At 37.4% G+C, this 20,100-nt stretch overlaps 1 protein-coding gene across 6 annotated transcripts in view; it reads right to left on the bottom strand.

The window, feature by feature from the left end:
- NSD1 (nuclear receptor binding SET domain protein 1) overlaps positions 1-20,100 on the bottom strand; it is a 141,896-nt gene that overhangs the window by 12,371 nt on the left and 109,425 nt on the right. For all 6 annotated transcript variants that reach the window (XM_036750749.1, XM_036750744.1, XM_036750747.1 and 3 more), the window contains 6 exons: positions 17,630-17,786; positions 17,260-17,465; positions 16,480-16,592; positions 14,643-14,912; positions 9,609-9,725; positions 1,916-2,057 (listed from right to left, as the gene is read on the bottom strand). In XM_036750749.1, the coding sequence (XP_036606644.1) occupies positions 1,916-2,057; positions 9,609-9,725; positions 14,643-14,912; positions 16,480-16,592; positions 17,260-17,465; positions 17,630-17,786 (1,005 nt within the window). The remainder of the gene's footprint in view (positions 1-1,915; positions 2,058-9,608; positions 9,726-14,642; positions 14,913-16,479; positions 16,593-17,259; positions 17,466-17,629; positions 17,787-20,100) is intronic.

Genomic DNA, 20,100 nt, shown 5'->3' with positions numbered 1-20,100 from the left:
GGTCCTTTGGTCTCAATGGCATAAGGTAGTACATGCGTAACACAAGAGGTAGTTGCATGTGATGGGGACAAAAGAGAGACCCAGAGTACCAAGGAAAGACAGAACACTTTTAACCCTTTAACTGGCACAGGGAGAGGAGCACTTCTTGACAGAAGGGGAAAATAAGCATCCTTGAAAAAAAGAGAGGTTTCTCAGAGTTAAGGCAAAAACTGCATTCTAGGCATAGAGAGCATTTTTAAAAAATGCAGTGAGGCAGGAGACGGCATGTCAAGTTCTGGGAAGAGATGGTAGTTCAACTTGGCTCTAATATTGAGTACCTAAAACATCAAACAGATTAAAACATTTGGATAGCTATGTGAAATTTATAAAGACTTTTTTTTCTTGGTTGTAGTTGTTTTTGCAGGGCAGCTGGGGTTGTGACTTGTCCTAACTCACACAGCTAGTAAGTGTGTCAAGTCTCTGAGGCCACATTTGAACTCAGGTCCTCCTGACTCCAGAGCCGGTGCTCTACTCACTGCACCACCTAACTGCCCCTATAAAGACCTTACAAAGAGGTGTCTCATTTGATAGCCACAACAGCATGAAGTATGTAGTAGTGAAAAAGAACAATGTAAAAATCAGCTGGAAGGGTAGAGGTAGGTGAAAGACCTTAAATGGCAGACTAAGCAGCTTCTATTTTATTCTACAGAAAGAGGCAACCACTGAAAGCTTTTGAGCAGGGATGTGACAGTCATACCTTCACTTAGGATGTTTATTTTTGTAGCTGTGCAAAATATGGATTTGGGGGAAACTAGAAGGAAGAAAATAGGTTAGGAAGCTACTACAACAGTGTGGATAAGAGGTGATGAGAGCCTGAACTAAGATGTTAACAAGGTGAGTGGAGAGAAATTGTGGAAACAATTTATAAGACTGACTGAATGGATGTTGGGGTAAGGGAGGAAAAAAAAAGATGATTCCAAAGTTTCACATCTGATTGACTGGGAAGAAGGTAATGGCCTCAGAAGAAAAAAGGACAATGAAGGAAACTGGCAGAGACTTTTTTGGGCGTGGGGGGAGGGGAGGAATAAGGAGAGGATAGAGAAGTGGGTGAGATAATGAGATCAGTTCAAGATACTGGACTTGAAGTCATAAGAACAAAATGGTCACGGTGACTCAAGAACCAGTAAGAGAAATTCTTATAAATAATCCTGTGCTTTAATTTCAATGTTTTCCAAAAACACCATTATCTGCTCTTCTTTACATAACAGTAATAAAGAAACATTCCTAGAGTGCTCTGCACAAATTTTGACTCATTTACTAGACAAACTGTTTTGTATGGGGACAGCACTGTGGGCCCAAGATAAAAGACATGGAGACATATCGTACAATCTTTTGGAAATTTGGGAAGCATGCATTAATTCATGAGGAAATGAATATTCCATCCTGTGGGGAAAACCAAGAGCTTCTTAATGAAATGTCAATAGATTAAGAGTGCTTAATGAAACCTGCCCCTTTTGGCCTTGTTTTTTGTTCTGACTACTGCTTTTTGCAGCTAGTAATGACTGAAAAAGGGGCAAACCTAGCCTTTTTTTCTCAGAATACTTGCACAAGATTTCCCAACCAGTCAAGGTTAGATAAACTCAATGATTATACATAAGCTGAGGGAACTCCTTCTTAGGAGACCAATCTGAATTAGAGATATGGATAGGCCATAATTTAAGATTCATTCCCACCCCCCATATATTAATATAAGCCATAATATAACTGTACTAAAAAGACATTGATTCATCTTGCATGCCTGAGATTCCAGCCATTTTTGCTATCTATATAGTGGATCACTTGCATGCATTACTAATAATAAAATAAGCTTAAATTAGTTACTTCGGGGTAGACACACCCATATTTATTAAAACCCATTTGAAGGTTGCCATCTTACCTGCTTTGATGTCACTTAGGGCAAAAAGCCCAACTCGAGTATCTCCATTGACAGACCACTTCTGAGTTTCACAGTTGGGCTGGCAACAATGATTCATAAACCGAGCATAATTTCCTTTGGGGCCAGCATCAATAATCCGGTCCTGTAATCACAGTTTAAAAAAATTTTTTTATTAATAGTTTAATTTAAAAAATTACTTCCAGAAGAAAAATAGCATTACCTTCTTATGTTTGAGCTGATGATAATAGTACATTATGTTTATATTGCATGTTTAAGTTTTCTAAACATGTTTTTCATACACACATACACATATGTGCGCGCACGCACACACACACACACACACACACACACACACACACACACACACCCCCTTTTGACCCTCACAACAAGCCTTCTGTGAAGTAAGTACTGTCACTATCTCCAATATATACAGGAAACTGGGAGTGAGGAAGTGAAGGGACTTGTCCTGGGTCACATTCTGGATTCCAACCCCAGTGCTCTATCCAGTAAGCTATTCTGCTTCTCTACTTAAGGAGAAAAGTACTTTTTCATAACAATGTTACAAGAAAGATAATACCATGTTATCACCATTTTATGTATGGAGAAACTAAGGCTCAGAGAGAAATCATTTGCACAGGGGTACAAAGCTATCAAGTATCAGAATCTGAATTCAAATCAAAGTAGCCTAAATCTGAGGCCAGCAGTCATTTCAGTACAACATCTTGCCTTCTAATTTATTTAGGAATAGGGGATTCAGAGATGGAAGGAAACTTTCAGATAGAACTTTTTCCAAAGCAAGCAGTGATTTATAAAATGAGCATAATTTCCTTTTGGAATAACAGCAATGATACAGTCCCAGAGATACAAGGAAAAATACAAAAAATTAATAAATCTACATCAATAACAATGCCAGTAAAGATATATTTGCTAAGCATAGGCATGTTTTCTGTATGTTGATGAGGCTACCATCTGCATTACAGACAATGAAGCATTCTCTTTTTAATGACTCATGAGGTCTCTAGGAAAAGTAACTTTTCCTTTCTGAAGACAGAATCTGATGGAACAAGAAGTCTATATTGCACTAATACTGTATTAACACCTGTTTACTAGGGACTAAATTTGTGCGTATTATTTATCAGCACTTCAAATTTAGGTATAAATAACATTTAACATTGAGAAAACTCAAAAACCCTTCACAATATTCTTATTCTGATGCCAACTCTGGCAATAATTTTATACCAAGCAAGACAAGGTTTGATATTAGGCCTAGGGCTGTCATCAAAAGCATAGTTACCTATCAATTAGGGAATGGCCAAATAAATTATGGTATATGAATGTTAATGGAATATATTGTACTATAAGAAATGATGAAAAGAGAAGGTTGAGAAAAACCTGGGAAGAATTTAAAAGATGATGCAGAGTGAAGTGAGGAGATCCAAAAGAACAGTTTATACTCTAAGAATTTTTAAAGACCGAAGAACTTTGGAGGGATGATGGATGGCTAACATGGAAATTGTTTTTACTAGACAATGTATATTTCTTGTACAGGTGGTTCTCCCTCCTTCCTCAACCCTCCACTGGGGGAGGGGTAGAGAAAAGTACTTGATAATTGAAAAATAAATTTTAATTTAAAAATTACTTATTTGTCATTACTCTCTGCATATATAGCTTTATACTAGACATGGTGTGTGTACTCACAGCACAACTATATAAGCCAAAGGGTGCAGAAACTTATTTCCAAATAGTTGGCCACAAAAGGATAAAGATTTTTCACTGTAACAGCTCATGATAACCATTTATTAAAGGATCTGACACCCATTTATCAAAGAGTTTAGGAGTTGTGATCTGCATCACTAGAGGGATAATAATGTAAAGATTTTTAAAGTATTAAAAAAGATCAGTCATAGCCTAATCTACTCTTTGTACAGATCTGTACATGGCAAGCACATATTTATCTGACTGAACCAAATAAATAAGAGTTTAAAATGCAACATTTTTGATTTAAAGACACACAGGCAATAAATTACATGGGCTATGCATTTACAAAGGCATTTGCAACTACTGTCTGTATGTGCACATGCATATATGCATATAGAATGTGGACAGTGAGCCCATTACTGGAAGTCTCCAAGAAAAGTTTGATAATAACTTTCTAAAGTTATAGAAGAAATTCCTCCATGGACTAAATCATTGCTGAGCACTCATCTAAAAAGAAGATTAAAGACTGAAAACACTGAAGATGAAGCTTCTTAAGATATTTTGGAAGACCACTGGTACCTGAGCAACATCAATATGGAGTCTTGTTTAAAAGGAGTTTGCATTACCAACACATGACCATACCTGAATTACATGTGTTATTAAGGCAAGAAATCTTTTATAATCTACTAGGTATTATTAGGAGACTCACTGTCTACCAGCAGATGTCCCCCTATCTTTCTCATTTCATATTAGTGACCCTTCAGCCAGGCATCTTTCTACATTTGGTTTACTACAATATCCTCAAAATATGGAATATCTCCTATTTTGAACTTTGTGTTGAGTGCAGTTCTCCACATTTAAAAAGCTCTTAAGGAATTCTGTTGAACTGATGAATTTAGTCCTCTCTACCTTCTTATATTATAGCTAACATTTATATACTGCTTTGAGGTTTGTGAAGTTTTACAAATATTATTTTATCCTCACAACGACCCTGGGATGTTGGTATTATTTTTTTAATCTTTTATTCATGATGTGCAGTACCATATACTTTTATTTTATTTTTTTTTGGTAAACAGTATTTTATTTTTTTCCAATTATATGTAAAGAGTTTTCGACATTTACTTTTTTAAAAGACTTGAGTTTCAAATTTTTTTTTCTCCCTGCCTCCCCCCCTCCCCAAGATGGCAAGCAATCTGATAGAGGTTATACATGTGAAATCATGTAAACATATTTCTACATTAGTCATGTTGCGAAAGACACAAAAGAGAAAACACACACACACACACAACCCCTAAAAAGTAAAAATTGTATGCTTTGATCCACATTCAGACTCTATAGTTCTTTTTCTGGATGTGGATATAATTTCCATCATGAGTCTTGGAACTGTCTTAGATCATTGTATTGCTGAGAAGAGCTAAGTCAGTCATAGCTGATCATCATGAAATGTGGCTAACACTGTGTAAGTGTTCTCCTGGTTTTGCTCATTTCCCTCACCTTCAATTCGTGTAAGTCTGTCCAGGTTTTTCTGAAACCTGCCTGCTCATCACTTCTTATATAGTACAGCATTCCACTACATTCATATACCACAACTTGTTCAGCCATTCCCCAACTGATGGCCATCCCCTCAATTTCCAATTTTTTGCTACCACAAAAAGAGCTGCTATAAATATTTTTGTACATGGGGTCCTTTTCCTTTTGTGATCTCTTTGGGATACTGACCTAGTAGTGGTATTTCTGGATCAAAGGGTATGTATAGTTTTACAACCCTTTGGGCATAGTTCCAAATTGTTCTCCTGAATGGTTGAATCAGTTCACAATTCCACCAACAATGCATTAATTTTCCAATTTTCCCACATCTTCTCCAGCATTTATCATTTTCCTTTTCTGTTATATTAGCCAATTTGATAAGGTGTGAGGTGGCACCTGAGTTGTTTTAATTTGCATTTCACTAAACAATAGTGATTTAGAACATTTTTTTCACATGACTATAGATAGCTTTAATTTCTTTAGCTGAAAACTGCCTGTTCATATTGTTGGTACTATTCTTATTCCCATTTTATAGATGAGAAAACTGAGGCAGATAGAAGTTAAGTGACTTGCTCAGGGTCACATTGGTAGTGTCTCAGACCACATTTGAACTCTGGTCTTCTTGACTCCAGGTCCAGCACTCTGTTCAGTGAGCCATCTATGGCTGCCTGATTATTATTTTCTATTTACTTTTCAGTGCATGCTGTATTTTTATTCCCCCAGCTGAATGTAAGTAAGCCTCTTGAAGGTAGCAAACCTCTCATTTTTGTAGTTGTATCAATGGGAGCTAAGCACAGTGCTTTGAACATAACAGGTGCTAAACTGAACCTTCTGTGAGTCAGTCCCCAGTTCTGGGAACAAGTCACAATGTGAACCTTCATCAATGCACTTCACCCTCTTTTAGTTTCCTCATGTAATATGAAATGGCTAGACTATATTACTTTCTTCTTAAATTAATTTTTTCAATCAACAAAAATCTGCCTTCTCTCCTTCAACTGCCTCCCAACACTAAAAGAAAGAAAAACAAAGTCCTTGCAACAAATATGAACAGTCAAATGAAACAAATTCCTGCACTGTCTATGTGGGGAAAAAAAAATAAGGCCAGATTTCTTGAAAAATCTCTTACAAATCTAATTTTATTTCTTTTTCGGTTGAAAATGGGTTGCATGCTTAAGAAAAATAGGGGAAAACAGATGTTTGTAAAATGCAAAGTCGCTTTCTATTCTGATCAAAGACCCAGATGAGTTCCATAAGATCCAACAAAATAATGAATATAAAGCACTTTGCAAACCTTCAAGTGCTAAGTAAATGTCAGACACTAGTAATGACCACAAATTTAGAGCTGGAAGGGTCTTCCACTCAGACAACCCTTGTCATTTGGCATATGCCAGTAAAAAGTAGATTCCATATACCCAGGGTAGCACAATAAGAAGAGCTACTTCATCATCACTACTGTTGTTCACTCTCAGTGATTCCTCCTCAACTCCAGTAAAAAGGATGGCTAAGAATGAGCTGCAAAAATTGAAGTGAGCAGAGCCAGAACAATGTACACAGTAACAGCCACACTGTGCAATGATCAACTATGGCTGACATTTTTCTTCTCAGAAATACAATGATCCAAGACAATTCCAAAAGACTCATGATGGAAAATGCTATCCACAGCCAGAAAAAGAAATGATGGAGTTTGAATGTGGATGGAAACATACTATTCTTTATTTTTTTTCCTAGTTTTTTCCTTCTGTTCTTGTTAAACAACACAACACATATGTAAATGTTTTACATGATTGTACATATATAACCTAAATCAAATTGCTTACCATCTTAGGGAGGAGACAGGGGAAGGAGAAAATTTGGAACTCAAAATTTTATTTAAAAAATTAAAGTTAAAATTGTCTTTATGGGGCAGAGCAGAGGCAGGAACTTGCCTGAACTCTCTCCCAAACCTTTCCAAATACCTTTAAAAAAATGACCCTAAACAAATTCTAGACCAGCAGAACTCATAAAAAGACAGAATGAAACAAATTTCCAGCCCAAAACAACCCGGAAGATTGACAGGAAAGATCTGTTGGACCAGGCTGAGAGAGGACTGAAGCCCAGTGAAGGCCACACCAGCACAGCCCCAGCCCTAGCAATCCAGGAGCAGGCCTTGGGAATGACTGAATTAGCAGTGGTAGTGGCTGCTTCTGGAGCTCTCAGCCCACAGTGGTAAGGGGACAGAACAACTGGTCAAAAGGAGATTGCAGGGGTCTCTTTGCTAGCACTGAGGCAGGACTCTGTTGTTTTGCCCATACTTGGATCTGGGTTTCAGTCCTGGGGAAGGAGGAGCATTAGCACAGCAGAGTTTGTGGCAACAGTGGAGAGGGGACCCTCCTCAAAGTTTCAGGGCAGAGAAGAGTGTTTGTGGTCACTCACAGACCAGAGCACAGGTCAGGAGAAGAATAAACACCTTTCCTTAGATTATACCACCTTGGAAGAACTGAAAACTTACAGGTCCCTAGAAGCATCTCTGAAAACAGCTGCACAAAACTCCCGAAACTTGGGACAGTATGCTCTCCACAAACGGAAGCAGAGCCCTATCTTACCAAAGAGTTAAAAAGTCAAGTATAGGCTGGGAAAATGAGCAAACAATGAAAAAAACCCTTAGACTATAGAAACTTACTTTGGTGACAAGGAAGATCAAAACACATTCCAAAGAAGACCACAAAGCCAAAGCTCCTACATCCAAAGCCTTCAAGAAAAATATGAATTGGTCTCAGGCCATGGAAGAGCTCAAAAAGGATTTTGAAAATCAAGTAAGAGAAGTAGGGGAAAAACTGGAAAGAGCAATGAGTGATGCAAGAAAATCATGAGAAACAAGTCAACAGCTTGGTAAAGGAGACCCCACCAAAATACTGCAGAAAATAACACCTTAAAAAGTAGAACTGGCCTAATGGAAAAGGAAGTACAAAAGCTCACTGAAGAAAATAATTCCTTAAAAATTAGAATGGAGCGAATAGAAGCAAATAACTTTAAGAGAAATCAAGAAATTATAAAACAAAATCAACAGAATGAAAAAATATCAGACAATGTGAAATATCTCACTGGAAAAACAGCTAACTTGGAAAATAGATCCAAGGGAGATAATTTAAAAATTTCTGAACTACTTGAAAGCCATGATCAAAAAAAAGAGCCTAGACATCAACTTTTAAGAGATTATCAAGGAAAACTGCCCTAATATTCTAGAACCAGAGGGTAAAATAGAAACTGAAAGAAACCACAGCTCACCTCCTGAAAGAGATCCTAAAATGAAAACTCCCAGGAATATTATAGCCAAATTCCAAACCTCTCCAATCAAGGAGAAAATGCTGCAAGCAGCCAGAAAGAAACAATTCAAGTATCATGGAGTCACAATTAGGATAACACAAGATTTAGCAGCTTCTACACTAAAGGATCGGAGGGCTTGGAATATATTCTGGAGGGCAAGAGAGTCAGGATTACAACCAGAATCACCTACCCAGCAAAACTGTATAATCCATGAGGGGCAAAAATTGACATTCAATGAGATAGATACATTTTATGCATTCCTGAGAAAAGACCAGAGCTAAATAGAAAATGTGCCTTTCAAATACAAGACTCAAAAGAAGCATGAAAAGGTAAACAGTAAAGAGAAATCATAAGGGACTTATTAAACTGTTTGCATTCCTACATGGAAAGATGATATATGTAACTCATAAGACTTTTCTCATTATTAGGGTAGTTAGAAGGAGCATAGATAGACAGAAGGCACAGATGTGAGTTGAATATGAAGTGATAATATCTAAAAAATGAAATTAAGGGTTGAGAGAGGAATACATTGGGAGAAAGAGAGAAGGAGAAGTAGAATGGAGTAAATTATCTCACATAAAAGAGGCAAGGAAAAGCTTTTACAATGGAGTGGAACAGGGAGGAGGTGAGAGGGAGTAAGTGAACTTTACTCTCATCAGAAGTGGCTCAAAGAGGGGTTAACAAACACACTCAATTGGGCATAGAAAATCTTATCTTACCCTATAGTAAAGTAGTGGGGGAGGGGATAAGAGAAGATGGGGTGATAGAAGGGAAGACAAATTGGGAGAGGGAGTAGTCAGAAGCAAAAAACTTTTGAGGAGGGACAGGGTAAAAGGAGTCAGAATAGAATAAATGGGGGCGGAGGATGGGACAGGACGTAGAGAAATATGATTAGTGTTTCACAAAATGACTATTATGGAAGTGTTTGGCATGACTACACATATAATCTATATTGAATTGCTTGCCTTCTCAATGAGGGAGGTGGGGAGGAAGGAAGGGAGATTTTGGAACTCATACATAATGAATGTTAAAAATGTTTTTACATGTAACCAGGGAAAAATAAAATACTAAATAATTTTTTAAAAATTGTCTTTACATATAATTGGAAAAAAGATAAAATACTATTTAAAAGAATGAGCTGCAAAAATACACTTATATTACTTACCTTATCCAAAGTTAGCATGTAGAAATTGGTGATGTCGTGTTCTTGGGCATAACGGATTCGAGCCCTACACTCCTCTTCATCTATTAGCTCTCCCACATACTCATTTACAAATTCACCCTGTAACACAAAATAGAATATCCTTAATGGCAGAAAACTCCACAAATAATTCACCCATGACTCTCTTTAAAGGCTTACCTTGCAGTAAGTACATAACCAGGTGGTGTCCTTACCAAAGGAGTTTGTGGAAAAGCACATGAAGTACTAACTGGTCCTTAATGATGCAGGTCTAGAGCCCTGAGTTGTATTCCCTATCACTTTACTTACTGTGGATGTTGAGGGTTTAGATTTTATTGTAAAGGTTTTTTTTGGGGGGGGGGGGGGGTAGGGACGGAATTGAAAGTATTTATTAATCAATCCACTTACAAAGCAGATGGCTTAATGCAAGCTTATTGACATCTTCACAGATGATCAATAGGAACATGCCTTTCACATGACAGTAACAATATCTGGATGCATTTTAATTTGGAGCATTACTTACGTAACCATGGGTGTTAGAATTTAGATTTTATTGGAAAGGTAAAAGCCACAGTGAGACTTTATCTCCACAAAACACAGGAAGTACCTTTCATTTCAACTTGTTCCATCTTCAGCTTCTTTCACTCACTTACTGTAGATCCTAAAATGTTTTCTTCAAACCTCTCTTATTTACTTTTACAATGAGGGGATGAAAAGGCATGTCTCTTTGAGAAAGTTAACCTCTCCTTCAACCCTCTAGAACCTCATAATTGCTGCTCATCTGTGTGCACCCTAAGAAAATCTTGCAAATAGTTTAAGTACAAGACCTTGAAGAGCCTAACCTAATAAAAACAGACAAAACCCCCAAAAGTCTTCTACGGAGATTACCAAGATTTAAAATTATCTTTTGTGGGTGGTTTCTTCATTCTTTCATTGAAGTGTGGACATCCTTTAAGGTTCTTCCATTGGCTTCCCTCTAAGCTCTCAATATAGACAGAAAGCTGACAGTTCAAATGATATTTCTTTCTGTAATTGATTTTTGTGGATAGAACCATCATTTGAAGTCACCCTAAGAATTCAGCATAGTAGCATAAGAAATGTTCCACTCTTTCCTCACCCCCGTTAGTGATGCCGAAAGACAAATTCCAACTGCATGTCTTTTGCATCCTCACTCATTTCCTTTCTACTTTGTCTGCCACCATCCTAATTCAGGCAATCAGTACCAGAAGATAAGAGTCTTCTAGGTAATCTACTAGCTTCTAGTAGTCTTTTGTTTTATAATTCATCGTTCTACATAATTTTTTAAATATACAAGTCATATGACATCACATACCCATTCAAAAACCTTGAGTAATTTCTCACAGCCTACTGGATAAAATGCACCCCCAAATTAGAGCAGAAAGCCCTTTAGAGCCAAGAATGTTCTCTTTCAACTTTATATTACAAAAACCTATATCCTGCATATAACAGGCACTTAAGTGTTAGCTGAATAGAATTACCATAGTAATCACGGTTCCATTTGGCTTATACAGGAATTAAAATTCTCTTATCTGATCAGAATCTATCGTTCCATCTATCTCCGTACCTTATTCCCCCTAAATTTCTTCTTTGTCCGCCCAGTGATAATTACCCCCTTCTTTCAGTCTGTAGCCAAGATCTTTGATCATATTCTTCTCAGATCTCCTCCCCTTGAGTGAACCAGTCCAACTCTGATTCTATCCTCTATACTTGAACTCCCTGCTCTTGTCCCATCACCATTCACATCTCACCAAAACTACAACACTGTATTAATTCATCCTGCCCCAGACATGTACTAACTTGTGTGACCCTAGGGAAGTTACTGAACCTTCAGTTTCCTCATCCATAAAATGGAGGTAAAAGCAGCTGAAACTCCAATGAGGTAACTTAACATGTTAACTCTACGAAGCCTTTTCAGCTCTCGATGTTAGCTGCTGCTGTTATCATCTACCTTTTCTACCCCTACTCACATGTTCCTGAATAAAATTGGAAAAAATCATGTAAGTTATCTGATAACAGGATCCTTGCCACTGTAAAACAATCCTTTCCTTTCTAATTAATTTGCTATACTACCTTCCACAATGACTATTCCAAACTTTCTCTTTTCTCCTTACTCTCCCTACAGAACTTCTTCCTTGCATCTCTCAGCTGAGGACCTTACCCTATACTTCACAAAGAAAACTGAGGGCATTTACTGTGAACCTTCACTTCTTTACTCTCTCTCTCACAATGCCTTGACACCACCAGGCCCATTTCTTTCAGAGACACAGCCCTTCTCAACAAGGACAATCCTTTAACATTTACCTTTGTTCTCATCCATTCTAGACTTCTTGACCAGATGGTTCCCCACTATCATACCCCCTCTTCTAATCTTCTATCTCTCCTTATATACGGATTCCTTCCATAATGGCTACAAACAGGCCCAAAGCCTCCCCCATGCTTCAAAAGATCATACCATACATTCAGCCTTGGGCTTTATCTCCTTTTCCAGCCAAAGGCCTTGAAAATGCTGTCTATATACAATGCTTCCAAATCTTTTCCTCTTATTCTTCTGAACACTTGACTTCTAACCTTATTAATTGGAAGCTGATCTCTCCAAAGTTACTAATCATCTCTGAACCGAAAAATCTAATGGCCTTTTCTTGATCCTCATCTTTCTTGAGGTTTCATCAGCACTCAACAATCCCAACCAGTACCCTCCTTTTTCCATATCCTCTCTCTTATCTGGGTTTTGATAACAGTACTTTGTCTTGGTTCTCCCTAACACTACCTAATCACTCCTTAGTCTCCTTTGCTGGAGATATGGGTAAAGCCTATGAACTAAAACTGTTTTTCAGGTAACCTTCTTTTCTCTCTATATTCTTTCCCTTAGTGACCTCTTTGGCATTCACAGGTTTAATTAATCATCTTTTCATAGATGACTCCTAGATTTATCTATCCAGCCCAAGGCTATCTTTTAAGCTCCAATCTCAAATTAACAACTGCTTACTGGATATTTCCTATGGAGTGGATGTTTCATATACATCTTAAATTCAATGTGTTCAAAACAGAATTAATTATCCTTCCCTGCAAACTCACTTCCCTATTTCTCTGTAGGGACCCATCACCCTTTGAGTCACCTAGGTTGACACCTTTGGTGTAAACGAGGTGACACAGTGAGAACCTGAGCCAGAGTCAGGAAGATTCAAGAGTTTCAATGCTGCCTAAATCACTTCCTAGCTATATGACCCTGGGAAAGTCACTTAACCTCTCTTAGCCTCAGTTTCCTCATATATGAAATGGGGACTAATAAAAGCATTTATATCAAATGGTTGTTATGATGGTCAAATGAGGTAACTTTTTTTTTTTTTGCAAACTTAAATGCTATATATGCCAGTTATTGTTGTTCTGTCATTTTCAGGCATGTCTGACCCTTCACAACCCCATTTGGGGTTTTCCTGGCAGAGATACTGAAGTAGTTTGTCATTTCCTTCTCTAGCTCATTATAGAGATGAGAAAACTGAGGCAAACAGAGTAAAGTGATCTGTCCAGGATCACACAGCTAGTAAGTGTGTACAGTGGGTTAAGGTTTGAACTCAGGTCTTCCTGAATCCAAGCCTGGCATTTTAGTAATGCTAGTTACTACTACTTTTATTATCCTCAATCCCTCATTCTCCCTCATTCCATATAGCCAATAAATTGTCAAGTCTATAGAGTCACAACATCTCTTGTATATGTTCCTTTCTCTCTGCTCACACGGCCTCCATCTTAGTTATGGCACTCATCACCTCTCACCTGGACTACTGCAATAGCCTTTCTACTTTCTACTCTCCCTATCCCAATATAATTTCCTAAAATGCTGATCTAACCATGCTTTCTCTCTTCTCAATCTCCATCAATGGCTCCTCCATTACTTCTAAATCTATTCCTCTGGTGGGTATTTAAAGCTTGTCTTGATCTGGCCCCCTCCCATGCCTCTCCACTCACTCTCTGGTCTAGTAAAACTGGCCTGCATGCTCTTCCACACAGATAACATTTCACTGCCCACCTCTGTGCTTTCACACTGACTGTCCTGTATATCTGGAAGGTGTTCCCTGACCTGGGCAGTTTAGAGGCCCAACTTTTTCAAGACTGAACTCAAATGTCACCTCTTAGAAGGAATCTTTCCTGGTGTCACGTGTTAATGTCCTCTCCCAAGTCACAGAGCATACATTTTGTGAATATTCTGAATACACTTATTATGTATATATTATTTCTCCTATCAGAATGTGCATGCCTTGAGGGCAAGGGCTGGTACTTTAGTCTTATCTTGGTTGTTTGCTTACTAAATGCATGCTAATTGATTTTATTTTTTATCATATATATAAGCATCCAACTCTCTTTATTGCTACTAGACTATAAGAGCCTAGAGAGCAAAGAAAATCTAAATTTTTTATCCTTTTATCTGCACCTGAAGAACCAAGACTGTTCATTGTGTATTACTTCTCAGTCAATAAATATCTGATGATCTGAATCATCATAGTCAATACTTCAGTCTTCTACATTAGAGGTATCACATATGTGGGTCACGGGCTTCATGCGGTCCACAACACTAAGTGTGGCACAAAAATAAAAATATAATTGAAATATATTTGACAAAATAAATAAAAATAAGACACAGGTAATATTAATATGTGGTTTTCTAAGTCAATATGTGGCCTGTGGGGATCTTTACATAGGGTTTAATGGCCACAGTTCCTATTTTGAGTTTGACACCACTGCTCTATGTAATATATATATATATATATATATATATATATATATATATATATATATATATACACACATATAGCAACAGAATAGTAAGTATTATCTTTATGTTTATGTATATCATTTAGACTAACTCTCAATATTGTTTCAAAGTGAAGCATTAAGATGGAAACAGGTAAGATTTACAAGACATTTAAGTAAAGAGGGAGAAGTTATGATGTTTCTTTCCCCCATCTGAAGAACATTCATGTAATTGTCAAAGACATCCTTTACCTTTTTAATATCTGTTTTTGTCCGTAAGCCCCAGCCTCGCTGTAATGTACGGAAGATTTCAACCTCAGGATACTGGCGTTTTGAGAAGCACTGGTTCTGGCAGCGTCCACCCGCAGGACAGACAGTAGGATGGCACTCATATAGGAGCATTCGGTTAATGCACTCTGAGTCAATGCCACAGGGGTTTTCATCTGAAGCTTTGCAGTTACATCGGGGAATTTCTGACAGGTCTGCAGTAAAGATCTGAACTCTGCCTATTGGACGGTTCACCTAGTGAAACAGAAGAAAACCAAGCCCCAATTTAACAGATGAAAAGCTAAGGCCCATATAGCCTATGACTTGAAAAAAATCACAAAGAAACATAGTAGAACTAAGAATGGACAATTTTGTATTTCATTAATGCCATGCTTATTCTCTTAATTTCATTATAGAATTTTATTACAGTGGTGACACACAAATTGTTCAGCTACTCTCCATCTGCTGGACAATTTCTTTATGAGCCTCTCCCCCACCCCCACCCTGAACAAATAATGTTGCTATATTTGAAAAATTAACAATATCCTCAGATAATTTCCTGAAAACAATGAGGTATTTTTCTATCTTTTTATAGCATACTATCATATTAGTCTCCAAGTTTGTAATTCTACTAGCAATTTGTGGGTGTCCCTTGCTTCTCCACAATTCCCTAGGCATACTGTGTACTTTTGCTAAGTGTAACTGAATTACATGAAAGACAATCTATGAGGCAAAAATCTAAACCTATGAACAAAGCAGGAAAACTATCATCCTGGATGACTTCATTATGTGAAATTTAAATTGAAAGGAAACCAGGCACCTCAAATAAAAGCACCCACTCAAAAATTTCACATTCTAGAATATATTTCCATTATTTAAGCAATCTTAATCTCTTTAAATATGTGCGGACCTTTAAATATGTTCATGCCTTATTGGACACATATGATTTTAAGTATGTAGCTATTATCTTTTCCATCAAATTGAGTTCTCTTATTTCTCTTTATAAATCTAATTAAATCACTCAGTTCAATAAGAGAGGGGAACTAACTCCATGATTTCATAGGAATAGAGAATACCCAGAGGAAGGAACCTTCAGTGATATTGGTCACCAATATCTCTGCAACTTACTGGCTTAGAGGTCCCTAATCTGTAACCTGTCAAATGATGACTTGTTTTTTTGGGTCACAAAAGTGAACGTGCAGTAACTTAAAGAGGGAAGGAGGGAATATTTACTTTTCATTGTGTTTGGCTGGACATTATGCAAACCTTTATCACAGAAGTTAACAAGAACTGATGATTTTAAGGTCCATAAAGCACTTCTCAAACAACTCAGTGACTCAGATTGACATATGGACTATTACCTACATTTTAGACACAAGGAAACAGGCTCTTAGACAAGTAGTTCCATTTATCAGCAATATTTTAATTCCTCTTCTCTTGTAGCAGTACCAACTGAAGTCTGATTTGCCAGTAGAGTCATTTTAATATCCAAGAAGAGAAAAACGTTTATCCAAATAAGGTTCAGGGCCAAATTTTTTTATGGTACTCTTGGTCTTTTCCAAAACATTCAATTCAATCTACACACTGAATCAAATCTAAACAACTTTTGTGAAGTAATTTTTCCAAAAGATTTTATCAATGTTACCCTTCCTGGAACCCTAAAGCTATTGCACCTTACTTGTTCTCTTCTAATCATGTATCTTGCAGATATTAAAAAACATTACTGTGATTACTAACAGAAGGCATGGACAATCAGCTGTCATAATGTGTGGATATGTTCAATGTTTACTCCTAGAGAGCAATTTTATAGAGTTTTTCTCACCTTGATATGCTTGTAGGGTGGTGGTTTCTTGTCATTTTTTCTGTCTTCCTGGAGCTGTCTTAGCTCTTTCTGGGCCTTTAATTCCTCAAAACGGACAGCAGCTTCCTGAAGAGCTAAAGAAACAAAACAACAAAACAATAAACAGTGCACAAGTCAATTTAAAACACTTGATATATTAGAGGCTTATACACAAACACCAATTTTACTGAACACGTACTTATTAATTTTTCATTAGGCACTATAAGGCAATATGAGAGACCATGTCCGGAATCCAGCACAGTGGCTGGCACATGACAGCTTAGTAAATGTTTGGTCCTTATTCTTAAGTAGCTTAAAATCTACTTGTGAACAAGTAGAGAATAATGCTAAATGTTTAGTTGAAAGACAAAAGGGATAACGCATGCATTATGATACACACAAAGAAAATGCCTCCAAAATTACTGATCTGCTACTATATAATCAATATTATGACCATCTCCCTAATTTTGCAGCGCAGTAGAGAAGTGAACAGATTTAATGAGTAATGATGAACGGGAGCTGAGAAAATTGCAAGCAAAAACAAAATGAAGAAACATTTAAAGAATTTGATTCCTGGGTGAGTATCAGCACACACGATAACCAACAATGAACTCTAAAGCAGGAGGCTTTAACCACAATGAAGACTTCTTTTTACTAGGTGTATTTGAATGATGGTGATCCTGACACTCGGCTTGCTTGGGGCCTCTGGTATCAGACTTATCTGTACAAATGTAAATTTCACAAGCATAAACAATATTTTACCTTTTTTATATGTCCCATCAACTCCTTTGCCCATCTTGTCCTTGCTACTGACATCTCCCTCCATGTAGGGAAAGACACGGGCCTGATGGGTCCACAAGTAATCATTTGAGCCAAAAAATAAAACTGGAAATTCACCAACATCATGTCTCATCTTATCAATATTGGAAGGAATAGCTCGAGGATGACAAATTTCAGCGGGCCACCACCTGTGAATGATACAAAAGGGAAAGGCACTCAGACACATACACCTGGACTTTGGAAAAGAACTTAAAGAATAGAGGTAGGAACAAATTAAATTAATTACTTGAAATTAAAATCTTCTTAAGAAAAACATCAATTAAAACGGTATTTCCATTCAATTTGTTCTTACCTGTATCGGCCAACTTTTACCCAGACAACCTCTCGGTAGTGCGGTTTTTTGCCTGCCTTACAGTCATTGCAATACCAGTTGCCCTCAGGGATATCAATATTCAGACATTCTCGATGAAATGCAGCAGGACAAGAGTCACAGCATAAAAGACTTCCCCCTAAGGGAAATGAGGAATTCATGTATCAAAACTACAAAGCATCGTGTCAATCAGTCAATGTGGATCCAGATCTTTTAAGTGCCTTCTGTCCTTGGGACAGGCACTTCGAATTATGAGGTACTAATCTAGAAATACAAATAATACCTGGCTTATATTACACCTCTCCATTCCTGGATACAGAATCAGATTTAGAACTAGAAGAACCAATAGAATCAAATCCCCCTCATTTTAAAGATAAGGAAACTAAGGCACAAAAAGTGTAAGTGATTTGCCCAGGGTCCCAAATAAATGTCAAAAGTGGGGTTCGGACTTCAGGTCCAAACTGTATATACTAAACCCTCCCCACTGCACCACCTAGCAACTGCTAATACCTTCCCACAACTTTGAATCACCATTTTTCCAATTAAATTTTTTAAAATTTTGAACTGAATAAATGGAGCATTTCTATAGGCATTGTAGAACAGAAAGGTCCTATACATAAAACGATAAATATCTATCTAGTGTTTGGTTTTCCTTTTCAGGATATAAAAAAAATTAACATGTAACATTCAAAGCTATCCTGCCTCTCTGTGATTCCATCTGGCTCTCCTTCTTTTCTCTTCTAACTTTTATTCCAACCCCAGCACCTCTATCCTTCCAATTTGGCAGGGGGAGGGGGGGAAGAGGGGAGAATAAAAAAAGGGGAAAAAATCCTTTGTAACAAATATGTAAAATCAAGAAAAATGAATTTCCACATTGAATATGTCTAAAAATGTACATCTCATTCTGCATCTTGAGGACATCACCTCTCTGTTAGAAGGCGGGTAGCATTCAACAATGGTATGCTGGGATAGTCAATGGACATTATACCACTCTTTCAAAGCTGTTTTTCTTCACATTTTTCTTGTTATTGTATAAATCATTCTTTGGGTTCTGCTTACTTATATCTGTATCACTTCAAAAAAGTTTTCCCAGGATTCTCTGAAACATTTATGGTTGCTTATTGTTATTGTCCTTCACTCTTGAAGAGGACCAAAATGATATCACCATGTTAAAAGTCAAGATATAGCACGTCCAACTATGGCAGATCAGACTAATATAAGCTTGGAATGCGCTACCACAGATAATCCATGTGAACATTTGAGGTGGTGTGCATTTTTTTTGTGTTTTGACCAAAGGATGGGATCCCTGCCTGCCACAGTAAACAAGCCAGGGCTGGGTAAGCAATGTTTAGGGCACTTTTTGTAGCCCCTTCCTCACACCAGGAGGTGAGTAGTGAGGTTCTTAAACGGCTGCTCAGACACCCAAGGGGCTGCCAAATCCCATTGCTGTTTTCATCAAGAAGACGACCCTGTGACCTGGGCCTCCTGTGTGCAGGGTTGTAACTACAGCTCACAGTATATCTGCACCTGCTGCGACCATTTATGGCATTCAATTGTATACCACTGCATGCATATTACTGGTTATTCAGCCAGTACCCAAACTGATGAGAACCCTCCAGTTCTTTTCCACCACAAAAAGAATGGCTATAATTATAGTATTTATTTTTTATATAGGTCCTTGTCTTCTGTCTTTGATATACTTGGGGTATCCTAGTGATATAATCCCTGGCACAAAAATAGGAGCTTAATCAATGCTTCTTCCGTCCTTCATAGGTCAAAGAGTATGCTCAAAGTTTAGTGGTTTGGGGGCATAGTTCCAAACTGCTTTTCAGGCTGGCTAGACCAATTTACAGCTCTACCAACAATGTATTAATATGCTTGTTTTCCCACAGCCAATCTGACATTTGTCATTTTCCTTTTTTGTCAACTCTGCCAATGATAAGTATAAGGCAGAAGCTGAGAGTTACATATATCTACTATTTACATTTATGTAGTTATTAGTGACATGGAGCATTCTTAAGGCTGTTAACAGCTTGGATTTTTGTCCTTTGAGAATTACCTATTCATGTTTTTTTAACCACTGATCAAGTGAAGAGTACTTCTTTGGTCTAACAAACCTGCATCAGTTCCTGACTGTTGGAAATAAAACCTCCTACAAAGATCTTTTCTTTAAATTACATTTAAAATCTATCAAAGCACTGCTTGGCCCAGGCTATTTTGGCCTCTCCCATCTTCAGATGACTTAGCAGTACTTTAAAAAAAAAAAACTTACTCATGTATACATATTGTGTTCCCACCAGCACAATATTAGCTTTTTGATGGAGCAGAAATTGTTTGGTTTTTGTTTCTGTATCTTTCATACTTGCATAGCGTTTAGCACATAGCAGATGACTAAGATTTATGTGTTGGATTGAATTAAGTAACTAGGTTTTGAAGACCAAGGTTCAGATCCC

This window comes from Trichosurus vulpecula, chromosome 3 (genome assembly GCF_011100635.1).
Source record: "Trichosurus vulpecula isolate mTriVul1 chromosome 3, mTriVul1.pri, whole genome shotgun sequence".
NCBI classification, from domain to species: Eukaryota; Metazoa; Chordata; class Mammalia; order Diprotodontia; family Phalangeridae; genus Trichosurus; species Trichosurus vulpecula.
The sequence above is the reverse complement of the archived record's forward strand: the minus strand, read 5'-3'. Positions and strand labels throughout refer to the sequence as shown.